Below are 16669 nucleotides of genomic sequence, written 5' to 3' on the forward strand. Positions count from 1 at the left end.
AGGTCTCCTCTGGCACCGGCTGGGGGGAAAAGTTTCCTGGCAGGCAGCTAGCAAGGCAAGACGTGGATGTGCTCACCGCCACACAGCCCCTGCTCGCCGCCTAACCAGTGGCTGGGCAGGCTGCAGGGCTGTGGGCTGTCCTCCTGGCCCTGCCCGAGGGAGGTGAGCGCTTCCCCCGGCCGGGATGGGTGCCCTGCGGCCGGGGACAGCGCCGGGAAGGGCTGTGGCATGCTGGGCTCTGCTGATGTAACGGGCTCCCTGCGATTCCCATGCAGAGCTGGTTGGCTGAGAGCTGGCGGAGAGCCTCAGCTACGCCTCCAGCTCAGATGAGGTCATCCCTGCTATTTATTTATTTATATAGATCGATTTTTTTAAATTTTTTTTGGGGGGTGGGGGGGCTGCTCCACAAAGTCTGCGGTGCCTGAGCCCCTCAGGTCACGGCGGTGATGTGCAGGGCGCCTCCCGTCCCTGCCTGCAGGAGCCCCCCCCCAAAAAAAATCCCCACTGCGCCCCTTCCCGGCACCATCGCACGCCCTGCTCTCTCCCTTTAAAGCGAGAGGAGGAGCGAAGGGAAGATGAAATTACCGCAGTGGATTTTATAATTGACTCTCGCATCCAGGTCGGAGGGGAGCTTTTGCTGGCAAGCCACTGCAGAGCCGCCCGGCCGCGTGAGACCAGCGTGAAGTAGCTGCAGGACAGGAGAAACTCCGGCCCCCGCCGCTGACAGAAGTGCAACTCCGGCCCTTCCCCGCCCTGCCCCGTGCCGACATGCAGCCAGCCACCGCCAGAGGCCGGGGCAGGACCCCCCGTCCGTCAGCCAGCAGGAGCTGCCCGGCCCGGGACGAGCCGCTCCCGAAATAAGAGCGGGGAGCCCACCCGGAGCCCTCCTCCCCGCGGCCCCGCCGCCAGCCGCCTCAGGCGCAGCCGCCAGGTCAACCCGCCGGGCCGGGGGCGCCATGGCCCTGGCAGCATCCCGGCTGTGCCCGGGGGGTGGCCGGCCCCTTCCTCCGCTCCTCGCCACCGCCGAGCCCCGCGCCGGAGCCCCCCTGGCACAGCCTCTTCGCCGCGTCCTGCCGGGGGCCGACAGCCCCCCTCCCCGGAGCGCCTGAGCCCCGGTTCCCTCCATCGGGGCTCCCAGCGGATCTGCAGCCCTCAGCACGCCGAGCTGCCCAGAAGGACGCCGAGAGCTCATCTCCCCCCCCCTGCTCCTGCTGCTGCCCCCGGAGCCAGAGGAGGGCTCGTCCCTGGGGCTGGGGCTGTCATTTGTGGGATTCACACACCCCGACGGTGGCCGTGCATCAACCTACAGACCCCCGGGGGGCCAGCTGCAGAGTTAGAAGGAAACCCGGTATCCGTCACGCTGTGGAGAGGTGGAATAAACCCTGTACAACCAGCAACACCAGCCCAAGCCTTCCTGCCTTCTTGCAACCAACTTTACCCCGCACCCCGCAGCCGTGAGGTTTCCCTCCTTTCCTCCTCCCTCCGCTCTCCTTCCCTGGGAGGCTGCAGGATGAGGCTCTTCCTTCTGCCTGCCTCAGGGTGAAGGCGTACCCTGGGGGCAGCACCGCACATCTGGCAGGGACTTGAGAGGTTTTCATCCAGCCTCCGCTGCAATCAACAATGGCCAATGAACCGGTGATCCTCAACGTCTATGATATGGTGAGTGCGAAACAGTTCGGGCTGTGGGAGCAGAGGGACGGGGAGGGAGCTTGTGCTCGGAGGCAGGCATTGCACGAAGAGGAGCCAAGCACAGATCCCCAGGGAGGGGGATGTCCACCCTCCTCCAGCAGCCTCCTCATCTGAATATGCCATGTTCTGGCTGTCAGAGATGACGCTGACCACTGTTGTTTATTTATTTTTGTTTTCTTTGAAATGTTCAGCACGTTGTGGCAGATTACAGGTAAAACCGTGCTGGATTTTCTGCAGGATTTTTCAGGAGCAGCAGTGGGTGAGGGGAGGACTTTTTAATTTCCAGTGTCCCAGTTAAGAAAGATGTGATCACCTCTCTCTAGGAGCCAGCCAGTCGTCATTTAATTTTGAGTGATCAAGGACTGCCAGGCTGTGAGGAAGGGGTAAGGATATCATCCAGGGATGAGAAACATCTGTAGAATTATATTAAGGATGTGGTTTCTAGGCTAATAATCTGGATCAGTCCCTCGTATACATGAGATAGTAGTTAATCATTGTCTCTGAAGGTTAATTGGAACAGCAGGAGTAAAAAGCAGTCTGAACTGATGAAGTTTCAGCACAGGGAGGAGCATAGGGACATGCTGCTTGGAAACGTTTCCTGGAAGTTCATAGCGAAGCAAGTTGCTTCCCTTGCCCTCCTTCTGCAAGGGGCAATGTCAGTGGAAACTCCCTGGGTGAACAAACAGATGATCTCTGAATCCCATCCTTGGGACAAGCCCCCAGAAAGAAGAAGGCTTGGCACGACCTGTTTGCTCTCTGGCCCAGCACAAGTTTGGGATAGACGTGTTAAGGTGAGGAACATTTTGATGGCAATGTACATCCTCTCCTGCATTTATGAGCTAGTGATTAAAAAAAATTAAAAAAAGTTTTCAAATCTTACAAAGAATTGAGTGAACTTTACTGGGGAAAATATAACTTTATGTGGCCCACGTCCTGACTGGCTCTATACATCCAGCTATCCAGCTCCGTACTTTTAAGATTATGGCATACTTTTGCTTTTTGTCATCAAAGGGTGACAACTTTCAATAGGAAGGCTGCAGAGTAATGTAGGTTTCCCTGTTGGGAAAATCCAGTGAATAGCCACCAAAGGGTGGGCTCTAGTAAATGCCAAACCTCTTCTCATCACAAAGATAAAGTGATCTTTTGTTGGCTGAAAAAGGTAGGTTATTTCCTGAGGGAAGAGGGGGTGGTAAGGACTCTTCAGGTAGGACTGTGTCTATGTTGAAGGACAGTCTGGAAAGCACAAGAATAGCTTGAAGCTGCCTCTTCCCAAGCTAGTATTGGCAAAGGTGACCAAATTGGTGTAAACTCCTTCCCTAGACTTTGGTCTTGAGTGTTTAATGGTCAATTGCTTGGCAGCCTGAACTGCGAGCTTCCCCAAGCAGTTCTTCAAGCAATAGGTCTGGTAACCCAAGCAGCTGGTGGCTAGATTGTGGTAACAAGAAGCTGACATTGCACACGTACACACAAGAGTTCCTAGCTAATAATTTGAAGAAGGTAAAGGGGTTGTGTTGCTCTTTTGTTGTATGCACTGTCTGCCTTGTTTTTTTTTTTTTTTTTTCCCCACTTTGTTCTGCTGCTGGCTGTGGTCTGAACTTTCCTCTCAGTCACTGTTGAGCTGTCTCAAATCAGTTAGTATTTTGGTACCGAGCTGAAGGGATCTGGACAGATTTGGTCTTTGCCTTCTCTTTAATGTCATTGACACCAAAGATGATGCCCAAAGGAAGCTGTGGAGAAGGAACTTGCTGCTCATGGTCACTGTGTGCTGAGATGGACACCCAGACACAGTGAACTGAATCAAGGTCATCAGTTTAATTCAGACTGAGTAATTTTTGCGTCCCAGCAAGCCACACAAACCTTCCTGTGTCAGTACTAACTCCGTGGGTTAACCACAAGTTAATGCTCTGTACATAGAAACCATTCTATTTTCATATAGCATCTGTTTGACTACCACTGAGTCACCTCTAGTTCAAATCCTACATTATGATTATTGAGGCTACATGCTTTTCCATTGCTGCTATGATTTTAACACCACGGAGTTTGGAATGCAGCCATGCAAAATCTGCACTTTGTTACACTGTGGTGGGGAATTGCGGGGGAACTGGGAAATGAGCACATTTGCTTGAATGACTGTTGGAAAACTAGTCTCAAAGAAAAAAAAAAAAAAAGACAGCTGGGGATAACAATTAACTGGATGTAAAGCTCTGCTTTCCTGACAAGGAACATGACCCCTGTATGGCATCTGGAAGCACTTACACTGCAGGAAAGCTTACCCTTAGGGCAGAAGTTCAATTATGGGCTTTGTGCAGCTATGAAATACCCATTCTGTGTAGTCTTGTGTATTCAAAGATTATAGCCATTTATCCTTTTACCCATTGGATATGTACCATGCTTCTTTTAGGGGAAAAAAAAAAAAAAAAGCTTATGCTTAATGAGGTGTTTAGCACAAATAGCTAAAGCAAGTAGATCTATTTATTAGACTTATTTTCTTCAGCGTAAAAGAATTGAGCAAAAATCACTTGTATTCCAAGTGTTCAGAATATCTTCATTGAAAGCAATTTCCCTAACCCCCAGCATGCAGAGTGATTATATCCTGTTTTATCTGTTGCTTAAGAGCTTCTACACACCAGCACGCACTTGCAAAAAAAGACCGGGAGGGAGAGCTTTGCTGCTCAACAAGGATATTTTAAAGAGTATGCATGATGCTGAAGTCTGATGCAAGCTCTAAATGTGAACACAGAATAACAACACAGATCAGGGGCTTGATTGTGGATGAGTCTCTCCCAGTCTGAATCTCTCTCTTGCATGGACTTAACCTAAGCCAACAGCTGTTTGGAGACCTGCAGGAAATAACTCTCTCTGTAAAATCTATGACAGAGTTTGCTCCGATCAGTCAGTTATCACTTTACTTTTGGAAAGATAAATCAATTTCCTCCTCATAACTTGTTGATCCCTTCCCTCCAAACCCCCTTAATAAGCTGTTCGTCATGGATGAGATCTTGCTTAGATCACAGGGTTGATTTTCTTCAGTCAGGATCTCATTCTGTTTCTTTATTGCTTTAATTCTTTCTGTCTTGCTTTGGAATAGTTAACTACATCATTGTAACGTTAATGAATGTCACTTCCTGAAATCTGACATAAGAGTGACTGCAAATATTGCCTAGGTTTAAAGCTTTAACAAGCTAGCTAAATGCATTCAACTAAAAATAGTCATTTTGGCAGAGATTCAAGCTGGGGGCTCCCATCATGTTTTCAGCTTATTGCAAAGCACATTCATGCTATTAAATTAAAAGAAAAGATATTTACATCATTGCTGTCCCTTTTTTATTGTAGGTATAGTTGTCCTGAATTTCCACTGTCTTTGCAGCTGATAACATACAAAGCTATCATCTTGATCTGCTGGTATTTTTACTTGTACTTTATGCTGGTGAAAACAAGCCCCTGAGATGATCCTTCTCCCACCTGTATCCCATGGATTCCACTGACATTGCTGATCATCCTCTCTGGAGTGATGGGAGTTAAATTACGTTCAGGTCACTGTAGGTGCGCTAGCTCTGAGATTTCTCCCAATGACATCTAACTTACGAGAGTTAGCAAAAAATGTAATTCCTTAAAATGGCTTTTCCAAATTCTTTTAGTTCTTTGTGTCCTTTATGTCATTTGCCCTCTAAAGGGCTGATGGGCCATGGCTGATAGCAAAGGGTGGCCCTGAAGATGACAGGTTGAGGTCTCTCTTGCTTCACTTATTAGTGGATGACAGTGTCATTTTGATTTCTCCGTCACACCACCGAGTGGATCAGCCAAGTAGCCCTGACAGAAAAATAAACACTGCACAGTTCCTGTCCCCACGGAAGTGTTAAAGACCTCTGTTTTGTGTTTGTGGTATTACTGCTTGCAGCCTGTGCTGAAGTAGGGGTGGCATTTTGGCCAGCGGCTGTAAAACTATGGTCGTGTGTGTTGTTTCCAGGAATTCTGGAAACCTGAATCTCACTACTGATTTTTATCAGTGTGGTAGAACTGAGCATCCTGGGAGGCTGTGTCAGCACAGAAGGAGGCATTTCTGGGGAGGGAGGGAGGAAGGTGTTAGTATACACTCACTGGAAGAGAAATCTCTACATGTCACCAGAGTAGTGGACAGAAGGAAGCACAGTGCAGCAAGCACTGAAGTTACTCTAGCTCCTCTCTCTTTTGTGTACTTGTGTATTCATGTTCAAGGGCCCAAAATTTCAATAATCAGCCACAGAAATCACAAGTGTCTGTCTTCACTACCAAGGTACGCTCCAAAGCTCCTTGCGTTTTGCAAGTTGTCACTTAGTTCATTAGGAGCTGATGAGCCCGGAGGGGAAAATTACATTGAGTGCACTGTGACCACAGGGTTGGCACCCTGTGGTGGTGGCAAAGCAGCCCCCTCATTCTCTGCAAACGTCGAATGAGCTGTGGCTCTGGATGGTGACAGTGTGGTTGACCTCCACTGTCCTCTCTCTGGTGGTGACACCACAATATCTCAGCAGGGCCCAGTGTGCTGTAACGAATCCGTCCTTCTCCCTGGGAGAGGAGAAGTAGTTTCAGCTGGGCCACCAGGAAACACGGTCTGTGCTCCTCATAGCCAGGCAGCAGAAGCTGATTACAGCCTGGGAGTGGCTCAGGTGAGGAGAAAAGCTTCAAAGAGCTTGTTTCTGACTTTATAAATGCCTTTGGTGTGGAGCTGGGCTCAGGGATCAAGGTCTGGCAGCAGGATGTTGCCTCAAGGAGGGGGAGCTGCATGGAGCAGTCTGGCTTTATTCTCAGTCCCGGAGCAGAGGTAGGATTTTCAGGTGAGCACGTTGTGGTGGGGAAACCTGCTTGTGGTATTCTGCAGCAGGCCCTGGCATAGGGTGAGGGTTGGGTGTTGTTTATTTTATGTGCTCTGAGAAGAAGCTTGTCAGAGAGTCTCTTAGTAGAGAGGAGAGGCCAGTGATCATGGAGGAAAGATGTAAAGCTAGAGGGTCTGTATGGCCACAGTATAAACACACAATACTTCAGTGCTTTAAGCTAATTTTTCTGTCACAGAATAATATTATGGAGATAAGAGCTTCTTTTCTTCCTGCTATTTTTGGCCTTCTGCTTGAACAAGCATTGCTTGCATCTGATTTGGAGGTGGTGACGTGTATACAGGATTGAAAACCAGTGCAACCTTACCATTCTAGCATCCCTTTTTGGCTTCCTATGCAGGTGGAACAGGCAGAGTGAGTCTCCTGACCACTGTAATTATGTGCTTTGAGACTGAAGGAATTAGAGGTTCTTTGTTCCTCCAGCTTCAGTACATAAGGAGTCTTTGAATCTGCTTTAGAAGCTGCAGCAAGGATTGCAAGCAGAACTCTTGATTCTCTGGAGCAAATGTTTTAAGCACTGACTAGCTTGTGGAACATTTTATTATCTCTCTATTTGGAGGGAAGAGTGAGTCTAGTTACTCAGAAAAATGTCAACATGTTTGTGATTACTGCAAGTAGAGGTCTCGGATGCTCTCAGCTCACTTAGTCAGAAGGGAGAGGCGAGAAATCCTATTGCAGGTGGTGGTCCCCCTTCTGCACTACTCAGGAGTTGTTTGTGAGCTGCTATGTATAGAGAAATACTGCATCACCTGACTGCCTTTGGTATTCCAGGAAGCCAAATGGAAAGCAAAAGGACTCTTTCATCAACTAGCTCAATAGCTGCGGAGTTTCCTGCTGGGATGAGCTGAAGTGATGCTTTACGTCAGTACAGCAACTTGTGGTCTTGAAAGATGAAGTGATAGAGAGTCGGTGGGATCCCTTCTTTTTCTTTTCTCTTTCATATGTTGGCCAAACAATATATTTAACAAATGGAAAACAAAATGCAAAATTGCTTTTGGGAGTTTTTAATTAAATTCTGGCATCTCCTAATATATTTTAAAAAATAGTTGTTCTGAAACACAATCCCCACTTCTTAAAACACATTAAATGAAATGTTTTGACTCTTCCTAAAAATGTTTGCCAGTCATCTCTCGCCAAAACTGTTTGCCAAATCTGAATCACTTCATTTCTCAAAAACACAATGTTCACTGAAGTTTTCCGTATTCTTGGAAAAGCTTGTATGATATCCTTATTTGTTCTGTGACCAGTCGCAAAGCTTGTAAGTATTTAATGAATAAGCCCTGGCTGAGGAAGATCTCTGGTATCTTATCTACTTCACAGGCTTCTTACAGGATTAGATTAAAGGTAGATCCTTAAATTGCTGAGTGACAAGGGGAAGATTATGGTCTTGGGATTTTACTTTGTCACTGACTCTTAATTTACACAGAACCTCACTCTGCTGCCTTCAGACTGTATCCCATACAGCATGCTGTGTAACAAAACAGACTGGTGAGATAGCAGTTGCCTGGTGTCTCGTAGTGGGTTTCCCCACAGTGTTGTAACATGTCCTACATAAGTGCTGAACTGCTTCTCTTTCTTTGAGCAACTGAACTTGCTGCTAGTCACAGGCGGCAGTGGGAAGGGAGGGCTGATAGATATCAAATGCTTGTTTTCTTTGTCTTCCTGGAGCTTTTAATTGGCCGCCTGTTGGCTTCTTGGTGAGATTGTTAAACTATGCTCATGCTGCCTAGGTCTTGGAGTCACAGTAAGTCAAGTGGAAAAAAAAAGGTCCCACTGCAAGATCTGTGATGATAATACACTGTTGTTATATGTTATGTGTTATTACATGTGGTTATGGATCCAGAGAAATCTCTGAGGAAAACGCTTGGTTAGAAGCCAGAGAGACTGGGTAGTCCACTCCTGCAAATGAGGGGAAGTAGGATAGTAGAGCAAGTTGCTCTACCGGGATGTCAGCAGAGTCCTTAGCCCAAGGTATGAGAGGGCTATCCGTGGCTTCACTTCTCTGGGATGCAACATCTCCCAGTGCAAGCGTTTCTGGCTTTAAAAATAAATAAATAGGATGTTATGGCAAATCTACAAGCAGAACATCCAAATTTTCAAATAAATCAAAGCTAGGCTTTGTTTCTGCTGCTTTTCTCCGAGTCTGCATCAATTCAATTGTAGTGACATCAGGCTGGCCGCAGGCAGACCAGTCAGAGCGGGGTTGCTGCCTGAGCGCAGGAGCGAAGGGAAGAGGAAAGCAGGTCAGTGATGCAGAGCCCTGTGGTGTAGTCAGCGCCTGAGTCAAGCCCGTGGGAAAATGATGAAATGAAACTAGACGTCCCTTCTTTCTTGCATCTTTGGAGAGAGGAAATCAATTGGAGGAAGAAGAGATAAAGCAGCTAATACACTGAGCTGCAGCTGAGTCCATTAGTTCAAGAAGCAGCAATTGGGATATGGCATCTGATCTAACCCAATTAAGAAGCTACAGAGTAAGTGGCATGGCCTGGGTTAATAAGCCCAGCGATGAAATGTGCCCATTTATGCATAATAAATGGTTTTTTGTTGTCTTAGCAACAGCCTGGAGATGCATTTATCCGTCAGGAACAGTCTGGGTTGATGTTGTCAGGGTGACAAGCCGGCTACCTGTCCGCGTTGCTGCTCATCTTCTCCAGCACCGCAGTTCTCTAGCTGATTACTCTAAGCTTGGGTATGAGATGTTTGATGATCTCCATCTCCTGACTGTGCCTCTTGACTGTACGCAGAGCATTGCTCTTTCCAGCTACAGCATTCACCCCATCAGCAGCTTGTTGAACCGGTGCTCTGCTGCCCCGTGGGACGACTTGAACTGGCTCAACTGGAGCATCGTGCGAATTCACACTTCTGTGAGTGCCACATGTGCTAGGAAAGCTGCTCCACAGTGTGCTCTCCTTCACATCAGCATCAGTAAATACACGAAACCTTAGAGTGAGGAGAACTAAGGAAAGGCTAACACGGTGCAATAAATGCATGAGCTCTGCTTCTGGAGCAAAGCCTCACAGGTCCCTTGTTAACCCAGCAGTGCTCGAGTTGGCTCCTTCAGGTGTTAACCTGACCTAGTGCCTCTAAAGGGCTCAACGCAAGGCAGCCTGAATTCCTGGAGAGGCAGGAGTTGGCTTGTTTATGGGCAGGATTGCAGGTATACATCCAGGTTCTCAAGGCAAGGTCAGTTCTAACTTCACAGAAAATTTATGTTGCTCCTGAGACTTATTCTTTAACCTCATCTACAGGCAAAGTCATAACCTGCTGACCTGTCTCTGAGCATGGCTCTGAGAGAAATGGTGGTTTACTCTTGAAGCCATGTAGAAGCTGGCTTCCAGTGAATTTCTCTGGTGTTTTTGGAGCTCCCCCCAACACCGAGGCAGGCTCCTTGTAGAATGTGACACTTCTGGCAGCAAGATTTAGCCTATGGCTCAGTAGGCTGTCAAGGTTCCTAAAGTCACTTAGATTATTATTATTTTTTCAAATCGATCTTAGTACTGATAAAAGTTGATGGGTTGACAGTACCGAAGACTGTCACTCTTAACCAAAAAGATCCACGCTGGCTGTAGCAAAGCAGACCCTTCTGCATTTTGTCTGTGGTTTGTAGGTTTGATGCACTCTGGTGCCATGGCTCAGCTGGCCATCAAGCCTCCTAGCGAGGCAGCCCACGGGGACCACTTCTACATGCAAGGGGGCTTCTGTGGAGAGCTGAGCACCAGTGATAGAAACAAAGCCACCAAATTGGAAGAGCTGTCAGATCCATTTCTGAGCGTGGTGGTAGGCAGGTATATGCTTGTGCATTGGTGAGATAGACTGAATTTAAATGGGCATCCTAGGACTGCAGGCTGCTTTGGTGGCCTGGGTTGCCCTTATTCCGTGTTTCAGCCTCTGTTGTTCCTGTCATCATGCCAAGATGACGTAGCTGAAGCTGGGGAGGGAGGCAGAGATCGATCAATGTGCTAAATCTATGTTTCTGCTGGGGAAGAAGAGAAGCAAAATTCACAACGCTGGTGAATCTTTCTCTTGCAAACTGACTCAAATTCCTTTGGGGTAAAAAAAAAATTTTGATGCCGTTCTAGGTAAATACTGAATGTTCTTGTATGAGAGGTCTAGAGGAGTGAAAACATTTCTGTTACTTCAGAGCTTTATCTAACAAGTACATGAATCAGTGAGATTTCTCATCCCAGAGTAAAACATGAGGCCATGTCCTAAGAGTGGAAAATTGTCTTAATTGGTAAGTTAGTTTTTCAGCTTTGAACGTTAAGGTGTCTGGAAAAGCAATGATAAGGGTAAGAGAAATGCTGTGGTTTACAATTGATCTTTGATAGACAGGGATGCTTATCCACATAAACAAGTGCCAGGTGCTAGAAATGCTTCCAGCATTTCAGCCTGTTTAGTAAGTGCCTTCATCATGTGGGTCAGCACACAGGTCAGCGGCTGTGTGACTGCTGATGGATGCACATCTCCGGGAGATGGAGGACCTGGCACAGTGAAAGCTCTGTTGATAACATGCTCTGCTGAACCTTCAGCCCTGGATCTGTTACTCTGCTTTACCTATAGTCTTACTTAAATCAGCAAGGAACTGCAGCCCCTTTGGTGATCTCTTCAGTATCTTCTAGTGATTTGTAGTGGATATTGATGCACAGACATCGGGGCCATTTTAGGGTGCCCATCTGATGTCTGGCTTCCTCTCCGTAAAGGTCCAGATCTCCTTCCTCATAGATCCTGTTTCATAGCTATCAACTTGTGGAGATGGCTGGAGTATCCTGTGGTTTTGCAGATGGCAATGATGTGCCCAGAGGTTCTGACACAAGCACTGTGCATGTGCAGGGGGAGGATCAGCGGTATTTCTGCACTTGACTTCTACCACCTAGAGTGCTGATTCATTGAGAGTGACAGAGACCTGGATAAAATCCCTGAGGGACTCAAACAACTGCCCCTTCATGCAAGTCTGCCGTAGAGACTGACAGCAGGATGCTCTGGGTCTGGTTGTTCTGGGTCTTTTATGTCAAAACACTTAATTTTTGATTGGAAACATCCACTTGCCTACTAAGAGTGGGTCCTGGCTGTTCCAGGAGGGTGTCCAACTTCCCCTCGCACAGACTGAGGAGGCTAGAAAGTTGGTCTGTCCTCTCCTGGACAAGTGTCTGGACTCCTCATTGTCAAGTACAAGCGGAAAGCATTACTCTTCCTGGTAAATAGAAGTCTACCTTGCTCTTCTCTCCTCCTATTGCTCTGCTTCCATTCAGGGCATTTTTAGACGGACATCAGGCAATACTGGATGTTTCCAAACCTGCAGAGGCCAGAGCTGGAAGTACGTATCCCAAGCTGAAATCCACACACTGGCTTTGGCTGGTCTGTCTCCAGTTCTAACATCGCTGTTCTTGATTGCAGTGTCATTTGCTATGCCCTTGTTCACTCTAATTTTTATGGCTGCTCATTATCCAAGGCAGCTGGCTATCTTCTCCTTGGCAGATCTCTGGAACGTGGAACCGACCTATTCTGCTGCTGGAGCGCTGTGCCTTTTGTGCTTGCTGCTGTGAGGATAGTGGGGACAAATGCTTTGACGAATGGGTTTTACTGAACCAAACCAGAACAGAGTAATTCCAGTGTAAGCCAAGCAGAAACAGAACAGAGAGAGGCAAAATGAATGGGTCCACTTCAAGCTTGGGTCTTCACGGGGCCAGAAGGGAAGCACTGTGAAACTTACCATTTTTGTATAGGTCTCATGAGCATGAGAGCTGTGGCTTGGTGAGAGCAAAAGGCTCTGTGAAGATAAACAAATGCGGACCACGTGGATCCATGCAAATTCTGCTCATTTTTACTGTCTGGGCCAAATCCTGGCTCTTCCCTTGGGCAGAGTGCTGCTGGCAGGAGACACCGCATCGTGGTAGCCAGAGCCATGGCAAAGCCCAGCCAAGCAGGCAGGACACTCCTGGGGGGGAGGGAGGACAGAAGGGCATCTGTCCCAGCACCTCGTTAAGTGCACTGGGGACATGTCCCTCTGGCCTTGCAGCACTGCTGGGTGTCCCCTTCTGTCCCTTGTATTCAGGCAGAGCTCATGGAAGAGAGCACTTATGGGAATTGAATCAGGAGGCAAGAGAAAAGGGGGTGGAGAGGAAGATGCTCCTTATGCTTCTTTCTCTCACAGCATTTCTTCTTCAACACCCTGTATCCAAACAACACTTGAACTTTTTCAGCATCCTTTACGACTCCCCCTATTTCTGAGAGGCAGGAAGCAGGCTGGAATAAAACTGGCCTCTTCCAAACCCTTCCCTGCAGTGAAGTTACGCTAGGAGGCTAGCATGTCTATCTGTGTCTTTTTAAGTGCTGTTTGTTACATGGCATGTTATTGAAATGCTCCAAGGATTCCCTTTGTAATGTGTAATTACTGTGAGATATGCAGCTCAGTTCCTATTGCAGCTGTTGTTTTGGATAATCTCGATACAGTTAAAGCTGTTGCTGGATCAAACACGTTTATGCAGATAGAAAATTTTAAAGTTGTTGTAAAGAACAATTTAATAGTCTCTAACACATCAGGTGCTTAAAAATCCTGTACTTGGTGCATCTGAACTGAACTTGAATTCTGCTTCTCACACCCACAGGACTTTGAAGCACATTTCCAGCTGTCTGTTACCTCTCCTGAGGTCTCAGAGGTGTCTCATTAAAGCTGATGTTAAAGCCTATTAAATACACGAATGCAGCTTCTGAGGATGCATCTCATTTAGCTGAGTTGTCACCAGGAATTGGCAGGGATCCTTGCTGCTCTGATCCCCCAGTGACTGGGGTAGCAAAAGCTACCTCGAGAAGCACGGGATAATACCTTCTTATGTGTTGGGAGACAAAAGGAAAAGCATCTGGATAAGGCTGCTGGCGTCCTAGGGGCACACCAACCTTGTCACCTCGCCTTGCTGGCTCCCCTCCCTCCTCCTGCAAAGTGCAGCCTCAGCTCACGGAGCCTGCAGATGGGAGGCATCTGTCCTTGAGCTCTGTGTCTCCAGCCAGTTAATTATTAATCATCACAATATCCCTTGTGTCGAGCTTCTGAACTGCCCGTGAAGCATGGAGAACTGTTTTATCAGTCGAGTCAGAAAGGTTTTGGTGCCCTGCCACTCATTATTTGTGAAGTTGTTTTCTTAGGGACTGTAAGCACTCAGGAATGGACGAAGCCACCCAGAAGTGGTGACCATCTCAGCTGAGCCCCACACCAGATGCCCTGGTGCTACCAGAAACGTGCGAGCAGGGGCAATGCAGGTAGGAGCAGGGAGACCAGAAGAGTTACGCTTGTGTCCTGGATCCTGCAGCAGTCCTGGTGCTGTTCCACTGGGTGTGTTTGGAAGTGTAATGCTCCTGCAGCATAGGTATTTTGTCTTTTATGGTCCCCTAGTAGGACAAGCACTTAAATGTTTATCTCCCTTGAAAGGCACCTGAATGTCTCTTAAATCCCTGGGGGGCACAACTGATCGCCTGTCTCTGAGATGTGCTGCTGCTTACCACTGCTCTAGAAACAGCGGGGTGTGTGAGCACACGTGGGGCTCTGGGACTTGCCTGCTGTCTGTGTGCAGGCAGTTGGCTAGCCCAAAAGAGAGGGGCTGAACAGAGACAGACTGGAGAGCACACATGAGAGGAGGAGGATTATTGCTTGGCTTGCATCAAGATGTAAGGCATTTCTCAGTGTTGGGAGTATTCAGGTGTGAAAATCTGACCCCCAGCTCCTTCTAGCTGGAAATATTGGATAGGGAGTGACACCAGTAGTTTATTTCTGTTTTAATTTTGATGACACATTGAAGCAGATCTGAAAACAAGCCCACATCCTGACTTCTTTCCATTCATTCATAGGGCAGTTTTTGCAAACTTGTTTCTTTCTGCCTGTCTGCAGAAGAAGCATTTTAAATGATGTCATAGCTCCAGGATCACCCAAATAAAACAAAGGTCCTGTTATCTGGTCCTGAGCAGCGTGGCACAAGGCACCTTTCCTAAACTCTCCTGAAGCCTTCAGCTGGTGCTAGTCTTAGTGACAGCTCTACCTAAATGCTGCCAGCATCTGAGCTCTCTGCAAAAGTGTTTTGGAGCACTCTGAGATTTCCCTCTGGTAAGAGCATGTATCTAACAAGTTTCTTAAGCTGACAAGTGAAGGCAATGTTATACTTTTTGCCACCATTTGAAATCCTACGGTATGAATTCTTGGGTGATGCAACTGAGCAGACCTCTTAAAACGTGTGACCTAACCTCTGCACTTTACTGCCCCTGGGATGGGAGTGGGGCTCAGGTGCTCTGGTCCTCCAGGTTCTCCCATCCTTCCTTCTAGCCCAGGATGCCTTCAAGCAGAATGGAAGAAATAACGGCGGGCCTCGCAGGAAGCTTTTTTTCCCTCTCAGTAAATTGATGATGGATGGTCACTAATTAGCATAGATAGGGTTGAGTTCACTCATCTTTCATTCTCTCCTAAGATAGCGTGATAGTAGGAGACCAACTCGTATTTATGTGTAATAATAGATGGGGAGAGATGTTTTTTCCTCCTTTCAGTTCAAACATAACATCATGTTCAATGACACCACAATGTTTTTGTGAAAAGTACAAGTGCTTTGAACATGTGGGAATCAAAAGCTCTAAATAGACTGTGTAATGCTGCCAATGAAGCATGTCCTTGGACCCTCGCCGAGAACAACCAAACCTTCATTTTGAGTAAAGCACTGGATTTTGAGAAAGAGAAACACCGAAACCATAGTCCTAGTCCCCCCCTCAGTCGTACTTCTAGCAAGGCACTTAAATATTTCTGTCTTCTGTTGTCTCACCTGTACAAAGTGCTCTCATTGGGGTGGGTGGAGAGGCTTGTGGGGTGCTGGAGGGGTTACAGCCCTAAGCACTGCTTGGTGTCTGAGGTGTAACTGCTTGGGGTGGGCTGAAGGAAGGGCAGAGAGCAGCAGGGTGCCTGGGGGAGCAGCCCTGTGTCCTGTAGCCTCGCTGTGTCTAGGTGGGCACGCTCCCTGTTGCAGCCCTGCTGCTGCTGTCCCTGGGCTTTGTGTGGGTGGGGAGGTCTCCTCACTCCTTTCCCCCTGCCTGGGGAGGTTCTTTGAGCAATCAGCCCATGCACCTGCTCCTGGCCTTGCTTTTATTGGCCTTTGACCGCATGTGGCAGATGAACTATTTAGAGGCAGCTGCTAATTCTGTCATTAGCACCCTGACTTCCTCAGAGAAAACTGCTGGCTTTGTGACAGCTGAAATCTGATTCAGAGGGAGCATTTCACTTCAGCATGTACAGAAGCAAAGGGAGAGTGAGGTAAGGGGGAGGGAAAGGCAGCGCAGAGTTTGCTATTCGTTTAATTCTGAAAGGAAAGCCCCAGCAACCCAAGATGACGGTGTGCGAATCACAGAGGTGGATGCTGCTTGAGGGACTGAGGGTGCAGAAGCAGTGTGTAAGAAAATAATGCCGTGCGAGGGGGCCGTGTGCCCTGCATCTTGTCAAGATGCGTTAGCTCCCAGAGAGCAGCGTTCTGCTCCGGGGGCTGCTGCAGATACTTGCCAGCTTAAAGCGAATTTGAATCCCTCTGTGTTGTGCTGCCGTGGCAGGCACTAACAGAAGGGTACTCAAGAGATCTGCTTAGCCTTTTCAACCCCAGCACGTGATCCTTGCTCAGCCTTCTCTTGTGTACGTCCCAGCACTTCCCCGGAGAAGGAGAAAGCTGTTGTTCTCATCCTGCCGCCGAGGAGCTGGCATGCAGCGAGACCGGCTCGGCTCATCCTTAGGTGTCTTGTCGCTGTGCCGTCTCTTGGGTTTTCATTCAGAGTTACGTTTGTGAGACTGTTCTTCCTCTTGCCCAGCTGTGGCTGCTGAAAGTACTCCTATTTTTTTATTTTTTTTTAGGGACTGTGACGGATGTCTCTAAGCAAAGCATTTTATTGAGGCTTTCCAGTTTACCTGTGCTCTCCTTTGATGGAGTTCAAATAATTTCCAGCAGTGGAGGGACTGTGGGTCAGAAGCACTCTTCCCGTATTCATTCTTCTTGAAATGAAAGCTCTGTGTTGCTATTATGATTTCCAATTTGAAAGAGAACTCCTAGGATTTCGTGTCATACCGTGACACCAACAGGATCAGAGATGGCTCTTCC

At 47.8% G+C, this 16669-nt stretch overlaps 1 protein-coding gene across 3 annotated transcripts in view; it reads left to right on the forward strand.

The window, feature by feature from the left end:
- Positions 1 to 559: 559 nt before the first annotated feature.
- Positions 560 to 16669, forward strand: part of LOC116489552 (deubiquitinase DESI2-like) — a 75086-nt gene continuing 58976 nt past the window's right edge. For all 3 annotated transcript variants that reach the window (XR_004253298.1, XR_004253299.1, XM_032187979.1), the window contains exon 1: positions 560 to 1659. Coding sequence is in view for 1 of the 3 variants with exons in the window: in XM_032187979.1 (XP_032043870.1) it covers positions 1621 to 1659 (39 nt within the window). In the remaining 2 variants the exon portion in view is untranslated. The remainder of the gene's footprint in view (positions 1660 to 16669) is intronic.

The sequence above is a fragment of the Aythya fuligula genome, chromosome 5, assembly GCF_009819795.1.
Source record: "Aythya fuligula isolate bAytFul2 chromosome 5, bAytFul2.pri, whole genome shotgun sequence".
Classification (NCBI taxonomy): Eukaryota; Metazoa; Chordata; class Aves; order Anseriformes; family Anatidae; genus Aythya; species Aythya fuligula.